The sequence below is a fragment of the Alligator sinensis genome, unplaced genomic scaffold (assembly GCF_000455745.1).
Source record: "Alligator sinensis unplaced genomic scaffold, ASM45574v1 scaffold297_1, whole genome shotgun sequence".
Lineage (NCBI taxonomy): Eukaryota > Metazoa > Chordata > Crocodylia > Alligatoridae > Alligator > Alligator sinensis.
The window spans coordinates 42,926-68,818 of NW_005841848.1; the positions used below are offsets into that span (position 1 = coordinate 42,926).

General features: G+C 40.2%; 1 protein-coding gene across 5 annotated transcripts in view; it reads right to left on the minus strand.

Annotated features, from left to right (window-relative positions):
- Window positions 1-25,893, minus strand: part of MDFIC (MyoD family inhibitor domain containing) — a 92,537-nt gene that overhangs the window by 15,577 nt on the left and 51,067 nt on the right. For 3 of the 5 annotated variants that reach the window (XM_025208782.1, XM_014521972.2, XM_014521967.2), the window contains 2 exons: window positions 11,391-11,666; window positions 10,189-10,245 (listed from right to left, as the gene is read on the minus strand). In XM_025208782.1, coding sequence (XP_025064567.1) covers window positions 10,189-10,245; window positions 11,391-11,666 — 333 coding nt within the window. Of the gene's footprint in view, window positions 1-8,222; window positions 8,433-10,188; window positions 10,246-11,390; window positions 11,667-25,893 lie in introns of all 5 variants that reach the window. The other 2 variants (XM_006015967.3, XM_014521970.2) reach the window with 2 other exon arrangements.

Genomic DNA, 25,893 nt, shown 5'->3' on the forward strand with positions numbered 1-25,893 from the left:
TCCCTTGGATCCCTTGCCGGGACTTACTCAAAGTCTATGCTTCTTAAGATACCCTAAGCCCTATGGGCTAGATGCATGGCTCCAAAACCTTCCCTTTACCACACCCCCATGCCTTGCAGATGGCAATTAAATGTTGTCCTTTTTATGAGGCCTCCATCTAGTTTGGCCTCCTGTTGTCACTAGGTGCTGGGCTCTCCACAGCCCTGTCTGCACACCCTCACTGGCATTGGGGCTCTACACAGTAGAATACCCCAGTGAGGCCTCCTCCTCCAAGATAGCCTCAGCCCAGTCCACTGGATTAAAAGCAACAACAAAAATATGAACCCCTGGGCTATAACATAACAGCAACCATAACACTGGAGGTCACATTCTGCCCCTTTAAGATGGCCAGTTTCTCCCTCAACAAAGTGTGCCTCCTAGCCCCAGATACTTTAGGAGCTCTTAAAGCTCATTAGTCTCACCAGCAGCAGAACAGGCACCCAGGTATCTTGGTGGAGCTTTTCCACACAAACTCCACTCCCCCTGGCAGCTACCAGGGCCCTAACTGCCTTCAGTTCCAGCCCTGGGGCTTATATATGCCCAGGGCCCCGCCTTCTTCTGGTCAGCTGACCAGGCACAGGTGCAGGCTAATTCCCTCATTAGCCTGCTGCCATGGAAACCTGCACCTGTGGGGTGTTTCTGTCTGGTTCCTAGGGCCCTCTCTCTAGGCAGTTTCTGCCCTTAAAGGAGCAGGCACCTTCGTGCCCTGTGACAATACCTAACTGCCAAAGAGGAAAGTGCTGCTATGACATGGCATCTACTAATCAACTATTGATCATGCCAACCATAATACATCTGAGGGCTAGAGGTAATCTAATTCAAGCAATATATGTTTGCTGAGTATGTTTTACAGAAAGTGGTACAAGTCACTTAGCAAAACACCTGGAACCAGAGTCTGGTGAAGTGCTAAACCAGCTTTTATCAGCAGTATCCTCTTCTGCAGGCACAGAAAGAATATTTTCTTCATTTGGACTGGTTCGTTCAAAGCTGAGAAATCAATTGGGAGTTGAAAAGCAGGAAAGTTTGTTTTTCTCATTCAGTCTATGAATAAAAAGGGGGAGATGGATGAAATTTACGCGTTTAAAAACTTGAAAGGAGGTAAACATTTTTCAAAACAACCAAGGTAAAAACACTGCTGACTGACTGACTGACTGACTGTCTCATTTCAAAGAGAATTAAGCAAGTAGGAACTTATGCTCAAATGACTTCCACCTGGGCATTTTAGAAAATTTTCCCCACGGGGATCTGGAATAATTGGTTTAATTCACCAACTACAGTTCATGTTTCTAATACTATAGCAGTTAATACTAGCATTTAATAAATAAGTTAATTGTAAATGTGCACTATGCTTTAATTTAAAAAAGTTTCTGTATCCAAAACATTCAAGTTTTGTTTAATAATATTGAAGTGTTGGTTTTCTGTGTTTTAATTAAATTCAAATTGCCATCTTAACGCAGCAAAAATATCATCTTGTAAATATGAAATATATATTTCACTATTTTATATCATACTAAAATGTAGGATTCTATAAAACAAATACCCAAATACGTTAAGCTAGATCTTTTTAAAATACATGTATCTAGTTTGTGTACCTGGGAAACATATGTACCAAATCTACTATAAAAACTGTATTTAGGTATAAATCAACATGTTTTAATTGTTCTATCAATCAAAGTAATTGTTAAATTGGCTGAGTACATAATCTACAGGGGATTGTTGAGCAACTCTTGCATTCTTCTAGATAAGGGTCTAAGACTTTGTTCAAAGCCAATCAATAGTTTCTTCATTTGCCTCAAGGAGTTATCACTAAATGATAAAAACCCAAGCTAAGGTAGGTCTACCTAGTTTTTGCCAAATGAGGGGCTACCCTCCCTTTTCTTTCCCCAACTTCTAGCAATCAAGAAGTGCTCAACTGAACAAAATGTCTCAGGCCAAGCAAAAAAATAACTTTAAGAAATCTGGTTTAAAAGCAAGTTTCTCACAATTAGAAATACACTTTCTGAAACAAAGTATAACACACCCTTTTCCTTTTTTTTTTTTTTTTTTTAAGACAGAGCTCCTTCCTAGTTTTCATACACGCCCCTCATATTCTGCATCTGGATGCTAACCCTTATTATTTGAAAAAAAAAAAAAAATCATTAGCTACATTCAAAAGCCAAGGATCTAGGTTACAACTGGGATCCTGAATGTCTTCACTAACATTTTACCAAATATTTTTGTGTTTTCTATTACATGTTAAATATTTCATCGTCAAAGTCACAAAATCACCATAAACAGTAACAACATTATAGCATTTTGTACCTTCACATGGTCTTCAATGTCCATATACTTAGTAAGCATTTAGTTTAATTCCCTTTATCACTCCCTGTTTTAACAACTGTATAGTTCTATTTAAGAAGATTTGAATAGGACTATCACATGACTACCTAAAAAGTACAAGATCAGCCAAAGTTAAACTCTATAATGTAAAAAAAACCCCACACATACAGCCTTATCTGTGCTTCTTTTGTAATATTTGACACTAACCTGTCACAAACTGACCCAACACACTTTCATACCAGGCAGGCAGGTCACATATGATAAAAGGTTTTCATGTCTGTAATGGTAAATAAGCTCACTTACAGAATGCTGACCTTGGTCAGCTTTTTAGCTAACTATATTCAGAGTTCAGACAAATCAAAACAAATCTCCAGGCACTCTGCTGTCTCACAGCAAGAATCAAAAAGGGCAAAACCACAATCAAAGTGGCAGTTGAGTTGCTCAGCAGGGGTTTACTCAAGGCCCATACAGAGAGATGAACAGAAGTCTCAGCAGGTGTTACAGGCCTCATGCAGAAAGGAGGAGCAAACCTGGAGAAGGCCAAGTAAGAACGTTGGGGCACTGACAGACCACAGCACTCTGATACAAACAAGAGACAAGTTCAAGAGCAGCTGGCTGAGAAAAAGAGAGAGGGAGGGAAATAGATATGGAATGCATTTGCAGTGGCCTAAAGAAGGTAACTGCCCAAGCCCCTGGTACCTATATAATTTATGTAATTGGTGTTCTACTTTTCCCCCCCACCCCGTGTCCTTCTTGGGGAAAAAATGTTATCACACAATAAAATGTGTGATTAGTAAAAACATTAAACACACAAAGAACAATTTGACCAGCCAAAAACAGGATCATGTTTAGCAAAACATGCAGCCAAAATGTAAAAATTGCAAAACAATGAGGCATGATATGTCTCTTCATCAGAAAATTAAAAAAAAACCAACCAGTTATATAAAAAGCAAGCATATAATGTTGTACAGGAAATGGAAACTTTCATCAGGACCCAGAACATGAGCTCTTAAAATGGAATACATCTGATATAAAAGATGATCCAATTTTTAAATACAGTGGTGGTACGGAAAAGGTTGCCAGTATAAAATAGATGAGTGCCTCATTACCTGCACTATTCCTCCCCTTGCTCTCCATAGCAAATGCTACATATACTACAAACATTCTAGCAGCTATTACAAATCACAGACTCTAAACGTATGAAGCAATGATGTGGGCATACTCCTTGCGCAAGCACCAAACCCTACTAAGTCATTTGCAGAATACATTAAGTAGCTGTCAAGTTTATACGTAAATGCAAATATCACTGTATTAAAATCCACTACATGCCAGGAATCTCCCTTTTTAAAAAACATCATTTTGATTACATTTGGGCATTGCTTGGCTGCCAACAGCACTATGATACAGCCATTATTTAACAATGGAGCCTATTTAGCACTTCATGCTCAGGCAGTACTCCCATTGAAATCAAATTCTAAAAGATGACAATGGGAGTTTTGCCTCAGTGAGGACAGAGTTAGACAGTGCTGAATAGAGTTCTTAGGGCCTGACCAGTGGGTGGTGGGTCAGGCCCTTGAAGTCTAGAAAAAAGGGGAAAAAGCAATGACTCAAGTGACCTGCACTTTACTTGTGCAGCGCTGGGTTATACATTCTATGTGTGCATTCTTTTTGAATGTCAGTCATTGAATCAAGGTGCCAATGCACACTCAGAGAAGCACATAAAAAGCAACTGTTTTAGCAGTCACTACATTAAGTAAAAAACAAGTAAAGAATGTTTGTCCAGTACAAAAACAAACGTTGACTGGAAAATTTTGGTTTTCCAACTTATATGGAATAGTATAAAACATACTGAGCAAACACACACACTCCAGAAACACTGGATGTGTATTAGGGCTGTGCAAGCTTCAGGTGGTGATTTAATTCGGAGGTGGCCCAGTTTGGTGGCTGAATCTCTGAATCCGAAGCAAATCAGGGGACCAATTAAAAGGTCCAAATCAATTCAAAGCTCTCCAAATCTTCGGAAAAGATTCGGAAAGCTTTGATGATTCAGGCAGTCCCCAGTGGCTGCAGCAGGGAGCTGCAGCTGAACTCCCAGCTGGTAAGTAGGAAACAGGCAAGCGGGGAGGGGACCATGGGGGCCCCCTACCAGCCCCCCCACCATGGCTGCCCCGCCTCCCCAGCTCCTAGTGCTTTAAAGAAAAGCCCTGGTGCTCACTGGGTGCTGCTGGGTGGGGGGGGATCCCTGCTGCTGCCCATTGCCCCACGCACAACATATGGATCTGCTTAGTTCCAATGTAATTCAATGAAAATAGTTTTAAAGTCAAAAAGAATAATTAATATATTTGAATGACCTTGCTACGTGGTCTTAATTAATAGTTTCCTAATGTGATATGATAGTGAAAATCTAGCATACTGGCAGTGATCTGACTCAGCTTATCTAGAAACTTGGGAGCTTGAGCACCCACGCTTCAGGATTATGGCTCCATGGCAAGCAGCCTGGGAGCTGGGACTTTTTTTTTTTTTTTTTTTTAACAAGTGCCGAGAACTGGGGTGGCCAGGGCAGCCATTGCTGGGCTGGGAGAGCAGGTGGGGGATGGGCCTGGGTGTTTAGGAGACTCAGCAGCAGCTGAATCTCTGAATCAGATTCGGCCGAATCAATTCAGGACAGTGATTTGAATCACCAAATCAAATCACTGTCCCCTGAATCGTCCGAATCCAAATCCAAAGTGAATACTAGCTGCACTGCACAGGCCTAATGTATATATGTGCATGAATATATCATCCTTCTGATGTTTTAATGGTGTCAGTTTTCTGAATAAATAAATGCTAACCAAATTCAATGGATACAGTACACAGGTAATTTCATCATATTTGTCACAGGCAAAGTATTACATAGATGTCATTTTTTCCAATTATTTTATTGACTATAGCCAATAAATATATTTAAAAACTCTGCATGTTGTCCTGAATGAAGTCGTTCTAGCACATAGGGGAAAAGCAGTTTTTCGTATTTTACAAATTTCATCGTAGGACAACATATTCTGTCAGTCATTCTGTTGCTATGGGTCACTCAAATAAGCCAGTTAATGTTACATGCCAAAACAGAAGAACTTTACATGCTCATGAACTACTATAAAGTCTTGGTTAAACACAGCAGATGTTGAAACAAGATGCTAGAAGCACAGTAGACTAATTCTACTATGCATTAGTGTCACAGCGAAAGCTGTGTTAATGCTTAGTAGAATTAGTCTACTGTGCATTAGCATCATGTAAAAAATGTGCGCTGATGCTACTGCATGGTAGCGCTGATTACAGCGCATTAAGTTATTACATGTTATTACAGACACTAAACTTAATGCGCCATAATTACAGTGCATTAATGCACATGTAGACATGCCCCGTAAATTTCACTTTTGTTTTTCTTCCAATTAAAGCACAGGCTGCATGCACTCATTCAAATAATCTGGGAGAATTTGTTCTCCTTATAAAGAAACTTACCCAGAGCCATGTGTACAGGCATTCAAATGCTGAGGCCCTAAAGAGTAAAGAGGCTTAGTACTGATACTGTGCAGCCCTATGCAAACACTGCAGTGTGCTCTGCAGATTTCCTTAGTCTGCCTGGCAACAGAAGTCAGAGCCAGACTGGCCATAGTCAGCCACTGTTTCCCAGAAGCACAATGTAGGGACTGTGAAGCGGATGTGATCTGTTCCCTGCTGGAGCAGAGTCGAAAGAACAACGCAGTTTCCCTTACAGGGGGTAGGATCTTGGAGGGCCGTGTTCTCTTCTGAGAAGGCACAGCATGTAGACATTCAGTCTTCCAGAAGAAACTTTCCTGAAAGTGATTTAACCCTGGTTATTCCAATGTTATTTTTATCCCGGAGCAGTCATTTCTACTGTGTGAGAAAATTGTCTGAACATCTGTACACTTACGGTTTTTCCTGGGAGAGCAGCAACTCTCCTAGGTGAAACTGAATGTCTCTAAAAGGCCACAGATTTTGAGGGAGTGGGTGGGGTTGGGTAGAAAGGTTACTGTGATAGATTAAAAATAAAAAATACATTTAAAAAAACCAAGAAAATGACTGTCATTCGGCTTAGTTTCAATATCCATGACTGATAATAAAATTAGGGGAGTTCAGTGAAAACAATTAATGAATTATCAAGTGCTGCTATTTAGGCACATCCTGGCTGAGATCTTTGTGCTGTAAGTATAGGTAGTAAAACGAACAATTCACAGTCCAGGGGAAAGTGGGTAAGGTGATTTTGCACTGCCCTCCTTCCTACCCCCCACCCCCAGGTTGCTAAAGGGCCTCCAGAAGTCCTAGGCGTAACTTAGACAGTCCTGGGGACCAGTTTTAAGTTACAGCAGCCTTGTCAGGCTATCCTATGGGATACATCACTGTGAGAAATGGCTTCACCCAACTCCATCCTTCCTGCTCCCAATTTTACCATACCTAATGTCAGCCCTTGGCAAACATCTCTTAAAAGCAACTATAAGGGTCTCATCTACAATTCCAGACCAGATAACTTCTTCCCCTGCTCAGTACCCCTTTAAACTGCTTTGGTCCTTCCACCTGACATATGGGAACTGGCACAGGAGCAAGACTCTTGTGCTACATATACAGACACACACAAAAGTATCCTTTCCCGTTCATTTTCAGATCAATAATTTTAATGATGCCATTTGCTCATAAAACAATGAAAAAGTGTTAGTTAAAATGTTGGTCTAAATCTTACTTAGCATATTATACTATTATTTCTTTGAGCAACCACAAAAAGGTACAGAAAATTCTGTAATGCTTCACTTCTCAGGGGCAAATTTACATCACTAAAAGTATGTTATTCATGTGTTTGAAAAACACAGAACAATTGTCACCATTGTAGCATGCCACTTAACCATGTCCTTTTTCAGCTAGGTAAGTTGCAACTTTCGAACAAGAAAAGCTTAAACATCCCAGAATTACGTTTTAGAAAGAGAAAAATTGTCTTTCCATCTCAGAGTTTCTTTGTTTTTGTATTAGATGGCAGGGAGCAATAACACTTCCTTCAGGGAAAATATGGATTAATAATGAATACTGAGGAAATTACACTCATGTAAGCCTCGCTGGATATAAAAGTGTTTCTCAACAGTTTGTTTTTGGAATGCTGGGATCACTCAGAATATTCAGCACAGTTTTATCACACAGCAAGTTTTAAAGGTCTTCTAATATGATTACTGCAGCTTTTAATTAGATGATGCTGAAATATCTGAGAAGCGACTCCTAAAACCTACCTGGCCAGATTTAAGTCCATGCATTAAAACTGTATTTAGAGCAATGAATCAAGGGACCACCTAGCATGAAAAAAAATCTAATATTTCATTTAATCTCATTTATTCAGAATCTAATATTTGGAATATTGTAGGCCTTGTGATCCAGCAATATTTGTTCTTTGTCTTTATATTTTAAAGAATTTTATTATAAAACTTTCAAGGAAAAAAAGGTTGCAAAGAATTTACAGTAACATTTAACTTTATTTACTCTATTGCTTTGGAAACATACGAGCCTATAAGACTAATTATACTCTTGTGATTTTTAGGGGGGAGGGGTGGGGGGGGGGAACCTCACTTTCTTTTTCCCCCATGTACTGTCAATACTTTGTCATGTAAAACCTTAATGGGACTTCCTCGGTAGTATATGGTCTTGAGTGCAGTTTCTCATTAGAAAATAAAGTGTTATGAAAGTCTAACTTTTAATTATTAGACTTATTTCCTGTCAGTTATCTCTGCATTCCTCTCAGTTGGTGGATTATTTGAATTTTTATCCAAAATTCACTTCATTTTCCCTTTTTGTTGGGATTCTACAGGCTCTTGGCTTTCTCAACTCACCTTTAGCCTTCCTCAGTGCCTCTTCCATTCTAAACACTGTTTTTAATTTCCCTTAATCTACCCTTGCTGAAACCAATTTCCTTTCCTTTCCACAGCCCTTCTGCATTTATAGGCTATGCTTGTCCTCTTTACTGAACCATTCTCTTTTCTGTATGCTCCACCAATCTCCATGCAATTCTTTTTGCTCACGTGCAGACATCTTTCTGGAGGCTGAAAAGGTATAACATGAACCATGTATTCAATGATACATTAGTGGTCACTTGGATTCACTTCAACAAAACCAGTTTTGTGGAGGCCTGAATACAAGAACAAACTGCCTAAGAAGTAGATCAGAATAAATAAAATCTTATTTTCATAGAGTTTTATTTTTATAACTTTACTTTTGAATGAGTACAATCTAGTCATTGAAGTGTCAAGAGTTCCTGGTTCTGCTCTTAGCTCTGCTACTGCACTGGCTTGTTGCTAACACGAGCAAGTAACTTTTAAGAGCCATTTATTTTTTACGCGTTCAAATTTGGTCTGCCCTAAATGATACAACTTGAAACTTAAAAAAAAAAAAAATATGAAGACCCCTATTCAAAGGAATTCCAGGTGCTCACCACCTCTGAAAATCATCCTGTGTCAAGCTGTGCAAAAAAAGACAGAGACATGGAGAATAAGATACTTTTAAATCATGATCTTAATCTATTGGCTTCAGTGCCACCACAGATGGTTCTTGCAACTTCATTGTTGCAAGGTGCTTTGAAATGTAGCACCGTGCAACTTCCATGGTGAATGGAAGCCCCAAAATGCAAGGGCCTTGGGGTTGTTGGGGCCCTGGGTAAGAGAGTCATTTGAGGCCCCTTATAAATTTAATATTGATACCTATAAGCAAGTCAGACATTTTTTATTTCAATTTCACTTTGCCCTAACCATGAAAATGCAATGAAAGTATCTTAATACAATATTGATAATACAAATATTCAGTGTAACTAAATTTTATAAAGTGTGGGGCCCCGGGCAGTCACCTGGTTTGTCCTTCCCTAATGGCACTACTGCCTTGACCATGAGGAAAACAGCCCCCAGTGGCAGGAGGGCAGGTGAGGACTGATACAACCTCAGTTGCCTTGTGGCCACTTGCCCCTCCCCGCCCCCCCCCGGCCACTGCTGCAGCAAGTAGAACTTGCACTACTACTTCTGCTACTGGCCCTGCCACCACCCCTTACCAGAGCCACCACTCCTGCATGTCCTATGGTGGGGATGCTGCCCTGGGCCAGAGCTGGTGTGGAGTGTCTCGGACCAGAACAACTGTATGCCCTGTGGTGCATCAAACCCACAAGGGGCCCCAAAGTTCAGATCCAGCCTGAGGCATGAAGTGAGTTTAACATCCCTGGGTCACAGAGTGAGAATCCCTGTTCTGAGTACCCTTATGACCCATGTATCCCTTTCTGCCCAGGAGGTTCAGCTTTAACAGCCCATAGTCTAGTGTTTAGTGTAATTCCCTGGAAAGTGAGAGATCCAAGTTCAAACCCTTTGAAGGAGGGCCTAGAAACTGTATCTCCCAGTCCTTGGGTCAGAGCCTTAATCATTAGACTACTGGGGAAATAAAACGTGTTTACTTGATCTTATGTCCAGAAAAAAATTAGAGGGTGGTGGGTACACACTATATTTTAAACCCAGAAGCTAAGTGAGTTAGGACAGGAAGCAGAAGATGTGGCTTCTAGGTCTCTCACCCAGATGGCATCTGAACCTGTACCTTTCCAACTTTCTAGCACATGGCTCTGCCACCACACCACATACCACCATTGTGTGCACTATCTAGCCCCTCTCCAGCACCCCTCGTGAAGCTGAGCCAGTGGTCCATGCATCCAGCAGTTATTAGCTAAAATGGACATAGGGTAGTGCAGTGAAGAAGGCTGTAACACACTGGCAGCAAGGGTCAAGGCTAGAGGTTTCAGGGCAGCTGCCATGTCACTAAGTTGCATACCTTCAAGCTTGCACTCTTTCTTTTGTTCCTTTCTTGGCTGCTCAGGTGTAAAGAGAGCTATAAAACAAACAATGGAGAAGCATAGCACCTAGAACGGGGGTGGACAATTATTTCAGTTGAAGGGCCACTTAATGAGTTTTGGGGACCTGTCGAATGCCACATCCATCTTTCTTTCTCTCTCTCTCTTGCTCAGCATCTTTCTTCTCTTCTCTGTCTCTCTCCCCTGCTCCCTCTCCATCTGTTTCCCCTCCATCTCCATCTATCCCTCCCCCTCCCTCCCTCCAGAACCTGGCCAGAGCTGTAGTTCTCCAGAAGCTCCAAAGCTCAGCTGTGGACCCAAACAGGGACTTCTGCTGCAGCAGGCAGGCGACAGCATCAGGTATGGACCCAGCCAGCAAGTTCCAGATCCCTATTGCAGAACCTGCCAGTGGTGTCACAGCTGATGCTGACTCCCGCCCAGCAGTTCCTATAGTAAACAAGCAGAAGCAAAATCTTTCAAGTGTATTAGGGCTAATGAAAAGGCAGAGGATTGAAAATAAACTTAGAAACTCTGGTGCTATTAGAGTAACTGTGTCAAGTGGATGCACGTGCAGATGCGTGCACATAGCCAAACAAAAAAAAAATTACTCTTGTTCATTTTAACTGTGCATATGGGGAGAGACAAAGAAAGAAGCATTTTTATGCAAATTATTTATAGACTAAATATAGTGTAAGCCATGATATTCATTATGAGACAGGTTCAGATTTTAACTCCTGATAGTCACAGCACATGGAAATGTAGGAAATCTGCTAACAGCACATTTTCAGAGACAAATCTCAGCCTTGGAGAACTTCCAATTGCTGAAATGTAAGTATTTACCAACCTTCTGAACCAATGCTCTTAATACTATTTGTGGTATATCTGTACTGATTTTGCCAACAGTCACTATACATTTAGAATAGCAACTGTTCAGTCTCAAAATATTATTAGACTGTGGTGGACAAAACGTTTGAAAGTAAGAAATCTCCTATTGCTTCAATTTCCTTCAAATACTTAATATTTTCCTTTGGGGAAGTAACTTGTGTTTTATCATAATGATTTCTATTTGCTTCTGGAGCATGAGTCATGCTCTTCAATTACTTTTAGTTGACTGTATAATTATTAATGTGAAAAGGGTTTGGATAGTCTGTGCTCAGTACAGTTTTTAAGAATTTCAGCTTACCTTCTGGTGAAGAACCTGGTTTCTGAGAAAATGCAGAGCTTATTTTACTCTTCTTGCTGCTGTCACTGTTGACAGACAAGCTAGACTGAATTTTTCTGTGCATTTTTTGTGAAACAGGTGCTGAAAGTTTTCTGTTATCTGTAGATGCATGCTTCACTCCATTGTGAATTCCATTTCCATTACTCAGACCTGCATGGCCATTTTGTATCTTGCCAGTTTCTTCTTCACTCTTTTCCAGTGATGAAGTATTTGGCTGAGGCAGGCGTTGAGGTTGTGCTTAAAATAAAAAAGAGAAAGAGTGAATTTAATTGTAAATTGGTATCTGAACAGACTGAGACTTGATTGAGAAGACAACTTTTTATTGCTTGTATTCAGTGACCAGAGACATGATGGAAAAAGAAAAGTTAATGAAAAACATCTCTAGACTAAAAATATTATATCAAACATTCATAAAATGCCATAAATGGGAAAGGCAAAGATTTCCTAGGGTATGTTTTATTGGACCAACTGTGTAGTTGGGATAACGTTAGACAGGTTTTTGAATGCAAGACATTCTTGTGGCATTTACAAAGTCATGGAACAAGACATGCTGCCTGCCTTGAACAGCTAAGAATTTACCCTGAGTAAGCAGGAGAAACAGGAAGGAGAACTAAAAAAGCAGAGACCACCTCTGGAACTGGAAAAAAACTAGGAAGGTGGAATACAGGATGAGCAAAGGAAAGAACAAAGAAATGGGAAAAGAGGAAGCGTTAGAATGAGAGCAACAGTAAAAAGATTAAGAAGAACATGGGACAAAATGCATATACCAGGAAGGGTAGAAGTGGAGGGAAATGAGAAAAGAGACACAACCGCCAACAGAAATGAAATAGGAAAGTGGCACAGTTGGCCTGGAAAAAAAATAGCCCAAGTGACAAAGCAAAAGGAGGCCAAAGAGCCAAGACAAACCAATCAGGAAACAGAGGAGGATCTAACTGAGCTTACAAGCGTCTTATTTAATATTGAGAGTCATATTTTCTTGGGAAAGATTGAGAGTCATATTTTCTTGGGAAAGATGTGGGATGAAGGCTTCATGTACTCGGTTGCAAGCAGCTGGTTCAACTTACAGTTGCAAAATAATCAAAAGGCCATTAACTAACTGATGCAAAGAGAAAAGTGAAAAACTCATGCAAACTGAAATCTCTCAATCCATAGTCACAATTTAAAATCAGTTAAAATAAACAGATCAATAGGGTTCTAATACCTACAAGATTCAACATAGTGCATAAACTGTCCAGAATAGTATTCAGATTAAGACTGCATGGTTACTTCTCTTATCCTATTAATAGGAAATCTGCATAATTTAGTATTCTCTTGGAGTATAATATATAAAACAAACAAGAAAGGATTTTTTTTTTAGAAATTAAAAAATGTGTTTTTCAAGGATTTTTAAATGTGTATTTCAGGAAAAATGGTTATGCTTCATATGCTCTTAATTTATAAATTGTTTTGAAACAAAAATATTGGCTTCCAATTCAGGCAACTTGTTTTACCTTGGAAAAAAAGGATCTGCAAGATTTTAAAACAATATAACCCATGTTTACATTTACATAGTGATAATAGATCATATAAAATGCACTTGCTTAAGCACCTCCACTAATCTGGCATCAGACATGGGAGTGAGATGATGTTTTGGGTAGTGAAGTCCTAAACCACTCAGAGATTTACAATATAAAAAAAAAAAATCCTGAACTCCATCTGGTGATGGATCATGGAGCACCTGCAATACACACACACACACACGTAAGGTTCAGCCCTACCTTATAAACAAACCTTCTCACTTGCTCCAATTCCTAGATAGTCTGAAAGTATAGATCTAAGGTGAAGAATAAGATGTTAACCTCAATACAATAAATGGCATTGACACTTAAAGGAACAGCTGCAATTGAAGGAAAGGGCAAACTCTTGTCTCCCCAGGTGCAGAAGATGTGAACATTTGGCCTTATGTTCTGGGCATATAGGAACACTACAGCATCCAACAAGAAACCTACCTTTTAAAGACTGCCTAAGGATTTTTTTGAGTGATATCTTTTATTGGACCAGCTATATAGCTGAGATAAAGTTAGGCAAGCTTTCAAATGCAAAGATGAAAAGGGATGTTTTGCATTCAAAAGTTTTTCTAACTTTATCCCAATAAAAAATATCCAATAAAAGATAATACCCCCAAAAATCCTTACCTCTCAGACAATTACTAGACCATCACAGCTACAATATCAATCTAACACTTCCAAATACTACCTAACGAACAGCAGACACGTTTCCTTTTGTCAAGAGCATGCCTATAGCCTGCCAATTGCCTTCCCTAAAATACAAGAATTATCTAAATCTGGTCCTAAACCCTCATCCCAGTCACAGCTTCATTCTAGCATTAATTCACTACTTTCACATATCAGATTTAACTAAAAAGAAGTGTGTGTATATATGTGTGGGGTGGGGGGTAATTACAGATACATGTGCACGCACACATGCACACAACAAGCAGTTTAACTGAGTCCATTTTAAAACATTTGTTCTACCTGCGTTTTGGCAAAACATATAAATTTAAAATTTGGGAATAGTGTAATGTGTACTTGAACCAGAGCCATCCTAACTGAACTGACAATGGGCAAATAAACACTTTGTAGGGATACAGAACACACATCATTTATAACCATTTTTCAGAATGCTTCTACTTATCTTGGACTTGTATGCCTCTCAATCTTTCAATGATATGAAGTGTTTTCTATTATTTAATTCTTTCCCTCTTTGTTTCTTTAAAATTACCACACACTAAAAAGTGCAAGCTGGAGGACTAGCCTCATTAATACAAAGCAGACAAAAATGTGCAGGATGAAAGACACACGGGTGCATGGTCTGGGGGGCACTAGCCTGGTGAAAAACCTAACCTCCTGTAATCCTTGGCTCCAAGGTAATGTTAAAGTATTTTGTCTTTTTTTAAATCTTTTCTAGTGCCCTTCCAAACCTAGTAATGGGCAGTGTGTATCATACAGTGATTATGCCAGGCTCCTGGTCTGATCCAAAGGAAGGAAAGCATAGGTAGAAGAAATGACTCCACTACACTATTAGTGGTCACCCTGCCTTTATTCTTGGGTTCTTCTTCTCCTGAGGACTTAGAGTACCTGTTTCCACAGTTGACACTCAGGGTTTTGCCAAGCAATAGAAACACCATGAAACTGACATGACTCCTGATCATTTCACAGTTGCCTGCAGTCTTGAAATTAACCAGTCCTTTTAATTTTTGCTCTTCTGCTTGGCAAATCTATGAACAACAGCATAGGCACAAGAGGCTGTTCACAGATTCTGGAATTTATTTGTGTTGTTATACATTCTGCTGACATTTGTAAACAACTGTAAAGGGTCTATGCAATAATTTGCATACGTTTCATTGACATAACAGAAATTCATTGCACATTTAAAGAACATTGATTTGGGGTTCTCAAAGCATTTTCCAAAGGTGACCGTTCCACTTTACAGATGGACAGAGGGCAAGTTGGCCACAGTCATGCAAGAATCAGTAGCAGATTCAGGAAAAGAATTTGTGTGTGTGTGTGTGTGTGTGTGTGGGGGGGGGGGTATCTCTCTTCCCCATCTCTAAATAAGATAAATTAAGAACATATTAGTAATCCTTTACACATTTCAAAAGGTAACTTAAACATGCTTCACCCACTCATATTTCCAATAGATATGTATTTTTCCTAGGAGGCAAAACTACCAAATAATATAGCAGCACCAATCATCCAAACTTGCTTGGGAGGGGTTAATCTTCCACAATAAATAAAAGCAATAGAATATAGTAAGAATTCTGTGTGTCTAGGCACAAACTTGCTAAAATTGACAGTTATGACCTTTTCCAAGCCAGCTAAATTGGTCGTGGCTTGCAATTGTTTGTGTATGTTTGGAGCTTTATTACAATACAATAACTTGACAAATTATCCAATCTTCAATCTTCAAAATTAGGTCTGTTTCTGTCAATTTGCAGGTGATCAGCAAGTCTTGGGGAAACTAAGCAATATTCAGTTATTTGTTTTAGCTTTCTTTTATTATTATTTTTCCTAAGGATTTTTTTATAATAATTCTGTTCCCAAAGTACTCTTACTTCACCCTTTTAGTATTAACATACAACTTTTTAGCTGACTGGCTTTGCAGTATTCACATATGATATGTAGGTCAAATCAAAACTGAATAAAACCCCCAAATGGATTAGTTATCTCAATTTAAATTTATTTTAACTTTATTGATAATTTTTCACCAGGGAGACTTGAATCTTATGGTTAAAACACACTTGAAACCAATTAGGAACCATATGACTGCATTCTAGCATAAAGAACAAAAAGCACTTGACAGTTCTAAGATTAAGCCGCAACCATGTGGCTTAAAACAGAAATAGTTTTACCTTATTTTTTAAAGGTTGTGTATATCTTAAAAAAAAAGGTGTAATATGGGAAATGACACAATGCTTCTTAAAACACAGTGATACCCAGGGACTCTCACTCTCCCTTTAATGATCCACTGCTCTCATTCAGCTGTCTTTCTTTTTTCAAATCTTTACATATGTGACAGCTCTCAAAAGTAGACCATAGACCATCTGGCATTTTCAGAGGTGTAACTTGTGCAAATTCAGCTCTACTGGGAACACAATGCTATCTTCTGCCTGCGTTATAAAAGATACAATAGAATGTAGAACTTATGAGTTGTTTTGAATTATTCATTTTTGCCTGTATATTCAAGAAATTTTACAAACTCTGCATTTTGTACTACATAATCACATGCGTTAAAGGTACAAAGAAACTTTTTGACACCTCTTTTCTACAGAAAGATGGCATTTTGTTTGATATGTGAACATTCAGCGTCTGTTATATCATTCTAAACAGGCCGTGTGCTTCTAAAAAAGACCCCATTTTACAGTCTATGTATGAGCAAAAATTTTATTCTTGATATTCAGTAACTAATGCAATACACATCAAAATTTCAAATACCAGTTGTATGAACATTCAGCATCTTCAAACTTACGATGGCATTGGTCATCTGCTCTATGTTAAAGATATTTTTCTGAAATCATTTCTTGCACAACATAGAAATATTGTAATTTTAAATATCCACAATGAATAGTTTCATATGTCCTAAGAAATACAGTGCTTTTTAGGTTAAAATGTTTTCAATCTGTAGCAAAACCAGTAGATTTAGGTCAATATTTTATACAGTGCTAACACTAGTGAGTTTTCAATAAGAATGATAAATATTGGATTAATGATTCAATAGAGTGAATCTCTTTTGATAGAAAACTAGCAGATAATGTAGCTAGTAATAACTATACATGAATCTGCTGCCTGTGGAAAAGTAATAAAAAAAGGCAATATATTGCTATAGCATATAATCTATTAGCGTGTTTCACTGCTTCCCTGTCATTGGTCTCTTTACAAAGCGAGCTTTAATACAATAACTTCTGCTGTTATTTAACCAACTTTACACAGTAATTTAATTGTGAGGTGAATAAGTGGTGACAAAGTATTCCAGTATTCTAACATTTATCCAAAATGAGCACAATTTTAGTAAAGTAATTATGAACATCCATATGCAGACTTGAGTACAAGGCAATAGTCAAAATCAGAAAAAAAAGAAGCTAGAATGTCTATGACAAGTCTCCAGCCATACTACTTATATCCATACATTCAGGCTACATTCATTTCACTGCCTAAAATAAGAATTCTGTGCTAATATGCAGTTTTTTATACAACAGTGAGAATGCACATATATTGTACCTATTAATCATTCCAATAAGTGTATTTAAGGAGAAAACATGTCAGCATGGGAAACATCCTTTTTAACGTAAAAGGGTCAGAGTAAAGACATGTCAAACACATTAGCAAATATATATATGGGGTATATACATTTCTAAGGGTCAACACTGAGCCAATAAAAAACAATAAAAACAAGCCACTACATGACTGCCAAAAGGACAAACACTAATTAGTAGCCTAACCACATTTCACAAACAATTTCAGGTCTGCTTAAACAAATGCCTGTAGAGTTTACCAGGCAGGCCAAGGTCGTTTCTGGAAAAGAATATACCAGTTTACTGCCTACATAGTTTGATTATCTTTCACAAAGATGGAAAAACATAAAATGTTATTTAAAAGATTATATCATAAGCAGTCATTAGAGGACCATTTTGGTAGAAAAAAGTAAAAATATGAAAATTTAGAGACATAAAGGATTTGATTTTGTATATTTTATGCAGTCTTCTGAAGAACCCTGAGGAAATATGAAAGACTTCACTTTTAAAAATGGTTTTGCCATTTCTTTTTTTTTTTTTTCGTTTGAGTATTTGTGAGAATCAGCTTTTAAAAAACAATAACTTCTATGTCCATGCTCTGTTCTACGTTAACCTTGTGCAGTCACTTTGTTAGATTGTTAGCTGCTGTCTCCCACTTTGCGCAGGTTAAAAGGAAAAGACTAAATGCAAGGCAATGAAGTCAGACCCTTAATTTCTGGTCAGCGTATCTCTATAATACAAACCCAGATTTGGGGAAATGAAAGAACACTGCAACTAAATTGTGCACTATAGAACAAGACCTTTTCATTTTATCTATATCCTGGAGTAAAATTAACATTATAATATGTTACAAAGACATGCTACAAAGACATAATTCATAATGTATAAGTAGCAACATTTCAAAATGACTATAGCAAATAGCTTTTATTTTTAAGTTACAAATTTTATGTACTCATATTTCCATTAGCATATAATTTTAGTAAAGCTGGTAGACCTCAAAGATCTCAGCCACTCTTGCCTCTCCCCTTCCCCTTTAAACTAAAACCCTGCCTACACATGAATCTTCAAACTACATCAATACTTACCTCTGCATTGCTATCTAGAATATTAACATTCAGATTACAAGATGTACCTCTGAGTCAACCTGTGAAGTGGCTTTTGTCAGCAATTATTTTTGAATATTTTCTAGGAAATAAATAGCATATACTGCATGTTCTGTATCACAGAAAGCATACATTAACTAAATAACAAGGTACCATCAAGGTACAATCTATCTTTTAAAATCATTTTTTTTACACTGAATGTTTTATACCATGCTGACTTTACAAGGAAAACAAAGTACCAACTAACAGCATCAACCATCTTTTTACAAATGTCCTCATGTTTTACAAGAGCCGTCTTCAAAACGGATACAATATATTTTTATGAAACGGGATTTCTTTGTAAAGAAAATATAGAAATTGCTGATAGAAGTTTTGCAGGACCCACACTGAGAATAGTTTGCTAAAATGTGTCTCAAAACACATCCACAGAATGCCAAAGAAATTGCAGGCTGTGGAGAGGAGCACTTTATTTTATATCACCAGTTCTCAATCCAGAAAGGGAAGACCGACATTTGGCATCTGTATGTGAGAGTGGCGAAAGTGTCACAAGTACATAAGGATGTGCCAAGAATACTTTCAAATCTGTGCAAAGAAGCACTGCAAGACCCTGCAGATCCCTTGAAGGGCAGTGTGAAGTCATACAAAAGACTCCCGATATGAATAAAAAGAAGCAGTTATAACAACATGGCATGAAAAAAGAGCCACAAGTTTATGTAGTTAATGGGCATTCCCAATGAAATATGAAATTATGACATTTATGAATCATGTGAAGTCCCAAATGTTGGTAGTCATCATCTAAAATGCCTAGTTAATTTTTCAATAAACACAATCGCATAGTTTAAGTTTTCCAGGACATTTTTTTAATGGCCATATCTTAATAGTGTAACTTAAAAAAAAAAAAGAAAAAAAGAGGATATCTCCTGCTCTTTCATTACATTCAGTTGGCCAAGATATTTCTTGGTCCTTCCTTGTCAAGTGCCAGACTTCCCATCATCAAGAACATTATGCAGCAGGGGACATCATTACCCAAGCCTTCCAATGCTCATAAGTTATGAATCCCTGGCATGTTGCTGTTTAATCAGTCTCTCTCTCTCTCTCTCTCAGTATTTGAAAGTCTCTCTACCTGGAAATGAGGAAATAACCACAGGGATTTATTCCTAGTCGATGCTTTTTTTTTTCCATGGGAGCCACCTATAATATGACCAACTATATCTTTTTGCAGACATTTGTACTGCCAAGGGCAAATCTGGGAGATGAGATGCAGTGGCACAGCTGTACAGCACCCTCCACATTTGGTTCCTGCTCCACCCAAAGTTTAAAACCAACTGCCTGATAGTGGCTGCAGAATTTCTATTCAGGCAACTGACTCCATGGTTCATTCTCAGGAATCTGGGTTTCTGTTTCACATGGAAAAATGCAGATTTTCTCCTTTAAAGGGGAAATTCATGATTTTTTTCTGTTTAAAGGAGAAAAATGGAGGAGCTACTTGGGGTTGGGGGGAATGAAGGAGGACAATTAGAAGCAAGGGGTGCTACATGCATGTGTACACATGCACACACACGGCCAGCATATAGCCAAGCAGGGCGGTGGGAGCAGCCCTGGCAGCTCCATGCAAGTAAGTTGCGGGGAGGGCCAGGGCTTGGGAACCATCCGGGGGAACATAGGGAGGCATGTGTGGCAGGGGTGTGTGTGGAGGAGATGCATGCATGAAGGGGGTGTGGAGGGGGGCAGTGTGTGCGGCTGGTGCCTGCTAGCACTGGGGGAAGGTGTCTGGGTACCCGGACTGCAGCAGGGCAGTGAGGGGTCTGAGGCAGTGCTTTGTGCCACTAGCCAATGAGGCACCTGCCGTTCCAGCAGGGAAAGGGGTGGGGGGGCCCTTGGTGGTGGCAGGGAGCTGCGTATCCAAGCTGACAGTTCCTGCGCTCTCAGGGGCAGGACAATGAGGAAATGCTGCCTGGAGAGGGGGCTGTAGCCAGGCCACCTGGCTCAGTGTGAGAGCCCCAGCTTGGGGTCAGGGGTGCCTCAGGCATCCCCTCCTCCTTCCTTGGGCTGCTACTGGGGCAGAACTTGCTCTGCCGCTGCCTGCACATGGCAGAGCTGCCGTAGCCATCGTGTTCCAGCCCAGGCGGGACAGAGACCACCTGGAGCCCCTTGCCCTCCTCCAGCTGTCCATAGCACGGCCTGGGCCAGAGCCACACTTTGCTTTATGCTGCTGCTGTGAAGTGCAGTGCTGGTCGTCCACACCATGCTGCAGCCCCAGCCCCAGCCAGCAGGTGCAGGGCAGCGTATGGTGTCCCAGCTGTTGCCTGTGCTTCCACATGAGATGTGGCATGATGTGCATGCAATGGAGGCCATCCTCACCATATCCCCACAGGCCACCATCCTGTAAGTCCATGTAGGGCTGGGTAGGGCAGGGGGCCACTACAGGCCCCCTCTGGCCAAGCTGGGGGGGTTAGGGGAGCTGCAGGTTAGGAATGAGGGGTACCAACAGGGCTAGGAGGTGTTGGGGGCTGTAGGTTGAGAGCAAGAAGTACCAGCAGGCACAAGGGGCTGGTGTTTGGCAGTGAGAGGCATCAGCATGGCCAGAGTAGGCAGGGGACTGTGGGTCAGAAGTAAGGGGCACCAGCAAAACCAGGAGGCTGGAGGTCGGGAGTGAAGGACAGTGACAGGAACAGGAGACTGTGGGTTGGGAAGGACAACAGCATGGGCATGGCACCAGCATTTAAGGGCTGCTGAACACCACAAAGCAGCAATAGATGGTGGGACAGCCACAGTTGGACCTGCATCCTGGTTAGTGAAAGGGGCAGGGGGAGCTCTGATTTTCCATGATAAAAAAAAAAAAAATATCAAATACCAAAGTATATATGTATTTAGAATTTATTTTACTATAATGATTGAGGCACTGGTAGGCTTCCAAACTGCTTTAAAATTGTAAATATATCAATAAAACATTGTGTTCAACTGCTACGATACTATCCATACAGTGGTGTTTCATTTTAACTGCTGAAAAAGGCCGATTCAGGGTTTTCAAACCAGAGAACCTGGGGGTTTTATGAGAGAATTTGTTATTTTTAAACAGAAAAACCAGGATCCCTGCTCTCTATAATCTACCTGATTCCTTCTGAACTCTTCTTTCCACAGGTGTTAACATCCCTTTCTCCTTTTTAATTGTCTTGATGTTCCATTAATCAGGCTAGCCTTTCTTTGACAGTTCTGCTGTCTGTTAGCTGCTCCTTGTAACATATCTTTTCTCAGTTCTACAGGCTCTTCTTAACTCTAGATAAAAACATTAATTTAGGTGTGGAAACATTAACTCAGGTGTGAACATAACATTCAGTGAAATACTGAATGCACTGTCAAGATGCTCAAGAAGGTTAGATTTTGGTTTATAAATCTGAAAAAATGCATATTTAATTCTAATGACTACAGGACTAAATGAAACGTCTTTTCGGTTTTTTATTGATTTTTGCCTTTGTGTTTATGTTTGCCTTTGATATTGAGTTTATTAGACATACTATATGATATAGAAAGTTAATGCACATTCCAATAAAGATATATTTGCTTCCATTTTAAACCAAATAATATAGCCCTAGGCGCCTAGCATACTAGTAAAGTTTCTAGTTTCTTTTGAACTGGAGAAAACTGTGGTACGTTATCTGTGATGATGCACCATACCTAATGCATCCCATCCCCTTTTTCAAAATCCTAGATCCATCCATGTGTAATGCCTTATTAATTTATGGTCAGCATTCTAACATTTTGCACATTCATATTTCCAATAGAGATTTTATATATTACAGTATAACCTCATAAATCTGGTGTGCTCAGAACTGACCACATGCCAGAAATTTGAACATGCCAGATTTTTAAAACCAGTGCAGTGAAGGGGGCGGGTAGCAGCAGCCGGTCCCAACTAGTGGCTGGGCACCGGGACTAGTGGCTGCACACGGAGTGGTGGTGCAGGGTGGTGAACAGCAGCGGCAGCCGCAGCATGCAAGCTTCCCCCTCCACGTCTGGGAGGGCCAGGTGGGGAAGCAGCAGCTGATCCTGTAGCAGCAGGAGGAAGTGCCAGATTTTTGGTATCTGGATTTATGAGGTTATACTGTATTAGTATTTTAACTTTTGGAGGTATTTTGTTTTCTGTCATTTGAATTTTTATGGGGGCCTGGTGCAAGATTAAATAGTTTTTCTGAGCTGCTGACATAAGAGTTATAACTTATGCAATATGTAATAATTTATATGTTACTTAAATTATTACATATTGCAATGTATAGTTACACCACTGCATAACTACACACCATGAAACAAAAACATACTAAATCTGGTACAACTTGTACAGTTCTGATAGATATAAATATTATATCTCCTGTTATCAACACAGGAAGAAGGGTTGAATAAGGTCACCAAAAACTGGGTACTGCTTGCTGGGAGTTGCCTGGCAAATTGTAGAATACAATGTACAAAGCAATACAAACAATTCTACCCCATTAAGACAGTGGAGTTATCATTTTCACCAGCAATTTCACTAACTGGATTTGTGTAACTGCACACTCTTTTCCCCTAATTCCCAAAATGTTGAAAGATTAGCTGGGAAAAGCAGCTGCATGTTCCCCTACCATGAATAAATGTGGTGATGATAAAGGCAGTTGAACCATCAATCCAAAATTGTTAGTATCCCTCGCACTCACCACCACAATCTCTCTCAGAAAAAAAAAGGTGAACAAAAGATTCAAGGGTCAGGCTTAATCAGAGTTAATCCTATGTATTCAGCTTTCATCTATGACAAGGCTTCAAGTTTGCAATGTTCAATTAAACCTACACATACAGAGACTTACTGCATTGGGTCTTAATAAAAATACAAAAACCAACTACTTGAAACAATCAGGAAGTCAGAAGCGTCTTTAAAATTCACATCTGCCTTGATTTATAGAATCTCTCTCATTGTTGCTCCTACCAAACCCTGACCACCACTGATGTAAGCAACACAACTTCAGTAGGCTTTTAAAGAGTGGCACCATGGGGATAACTTTGGTCACATTTTTCTGTCTTTGATTGGTTCTATAAAGCTGAGTGGTACCAACATTAAACATCAGACACTTAACCATAAGGAACAGAAAGACCTAAATAGTGTAAAAATGGATGGGTAAGAGCAGAGGAAAGGAAATATCATCAGAGAACAGGCAAAACAGAAGCGGATCAGTGCAAAAACAGTATTATATCCTCCAATCTCTGTGTTTCTAGTACCTTTGCTACACCTATTTTCTCTCTCTTTTTCTGTCTCTTACAGTTGATGCTATGTTCAGCATCATCTGAAAGCAAGTGGAGAACAGAAAAAGACACAGATAAAGCACAGTGGCAAGGGAATGGAACAACAGGAGAAGCAAAGGGGTGGGAACCACAAGGAGCAAAGAAATACTTGGTATTTTGCATTATTCAAATAAGAGAACTTAGTTATAGAGGAGGCAAAAATGTCAGAAAAATAAGGATAGGCACTGACTAACCAGGAGAAAACAGCAGCAGAATAGAAAGTAGGTTGAACCACTGAGATTTTGAGGGTGGGTGCAACAGCAGGGAAGAAGCTTTCTGATTATAGCTATGTGATTTTCCGGAATTTAAAATGCAGCAGAAGTAGCAAAGAATTAAAAGATGAAGTCCATAGATAGCACAATACTAAAATGCAAGGAAAAAAAAACAGTTTCTTAATGAACCAACACAGTGTTCTAGTATCAGTACAATATTTTCTCAGATTCAGGGGACAAAGATTGATTCTAGATCTTCAGGCAAGTCAGTCACCCTTAGTGCTAGTGAGCTGAAATAAAATGAGAGGCTAGAGCACAGCTAGGGTGAGATGGAAAGAGGAGAAAGGGTGCATTAAATTTGCATATCATGATCTTCCTCTGCTACAGGACTAATTGCTATTTTGTAAGCTGATAGGGTTGGTACCAAGAGGAAAAAGAGTTGAAAATTGGAGAGAATGGTCTGTGAGATACCAATACGTTTTCCAGTGGTAAAAACTGAAAGTGTAAGGTGATAGATGTCACAACCCAAAGGGTGTGATTTTTGTTTGTGTGTGCTTCGGCACTGCTAAATTGTTCCCGCTAAATTACAGCTTCTTTGCAGGGTGCATTTCTTTGTTGCAGCACAGAAATGCTCGTTGCAAAGAGTTCCGGCCATTTGTATGCTAATTCGAGCCCCATTATTGGCCAGTTCTAAATTATTCACACGTGGCGGCTGGTGATTGGCTTGCTAGCCGTATAAAAGGCTTGAGTGGTTTCCGCCCAAGTTGGAGGACTCCACGAACAAGGGAGGAGGAGACTTCACGCTGTGTGAAGATCTCTAAGCGCTGCGGATCCTTACGGACCCAGTGCATTTAAAGCAGGCAACGGAGGTCTGATCAACCTCTAGCCTCTCCCCGTCGCCGAGCGCAATCCAGACGTATCCCTTCCCGCGCGCAAGAGAACCAAACCCACGGAGCCTAGCAAACTTCTTGTGAGTGAGTGAACAGAAGAACCCACGGAGCCTAGCAAACTTCGTGTGAGCCCTTACGACCGGCCTCACACGGAGCCTAGCAAACTTCGTGTGAGTGAGTGAACAGAAGAACCCACGGAGCCTAGCAAACTTCGTGTGAGCCCTTACGACCGGCCTCAGAGCTCTTCTACCCGGGTTCGAGTCCTGCAGGTTTATTTTCCCGTCGCCGAAACCCTTTGCGATGTACCCTCGTATTTTTCATCTTCCCGTTGCCGGAACCCTTTGCGACGTACCCTCGTGCCCTGCAGGTTCAAGTTTTGTTTTCTTTTCTGTCTGTAACCGCAACTCAAGCAAGTTTTCCAGCCTACACCACTGCCATCTCGGTGTAAGTAAACAATCTTTAAAACTACCAATACACGTTTGTGCCTAATTCCAGCTCGACGGCCTTCCCTCTCCGACCCGGCGTGCCCGGGCTGCTGGCCACAGCCCGTATGCAGCGCGGAAAAGGGCTCGGGTTGCTCCCGGCCCGCACAATAGAAAACAGCACATACCAGCTCCTGTTACACTGGCACACTATGGGGGATTCTCCTCATCTATGGCTCTCATGTACCTTTAATGATTTAGCTAGAAATCCTCCAAGGCAGAAACTATATATAATGGACATGCACTTGCCCCCTCACAAATCCCAGTAAAGCAGATGTATCTAGGGGAATTTCCAAAGCACAGAGTGCTCTAGGTATTCTGGATTTTGAATTATTCACAGGGGCTAGGGACAGATATTCAAAAAGCCTGAGCCTGAATTGATGCAATCTTTGCAGGTTAGTCTAACCTGGCTAAGATGAACCGGTTTCCAGCCATACAGACAATCCCTCTGGACTGAGGAAATTCAGGCACATGCCTACAGCAGCTCAGGCTGGAAGTTAGGGGGCACTAGAGCAGCCCTCCCTGCCCTTCCACAGAGCTAAGCCGAGGAGGTCGTGGCCAGGCCCCAGTAGGGCTCTGATTAGGAAGGGCTGTGAACCCCCCCCCTGCCTGCAGTCTCAGGCTTTTCCCCACTCTCTGCTCAAGGGGCAGGAGTGTTGCCAGCCTGCAGCCCCGGGTTAGCAGTCTGAAGCAAGCTGGG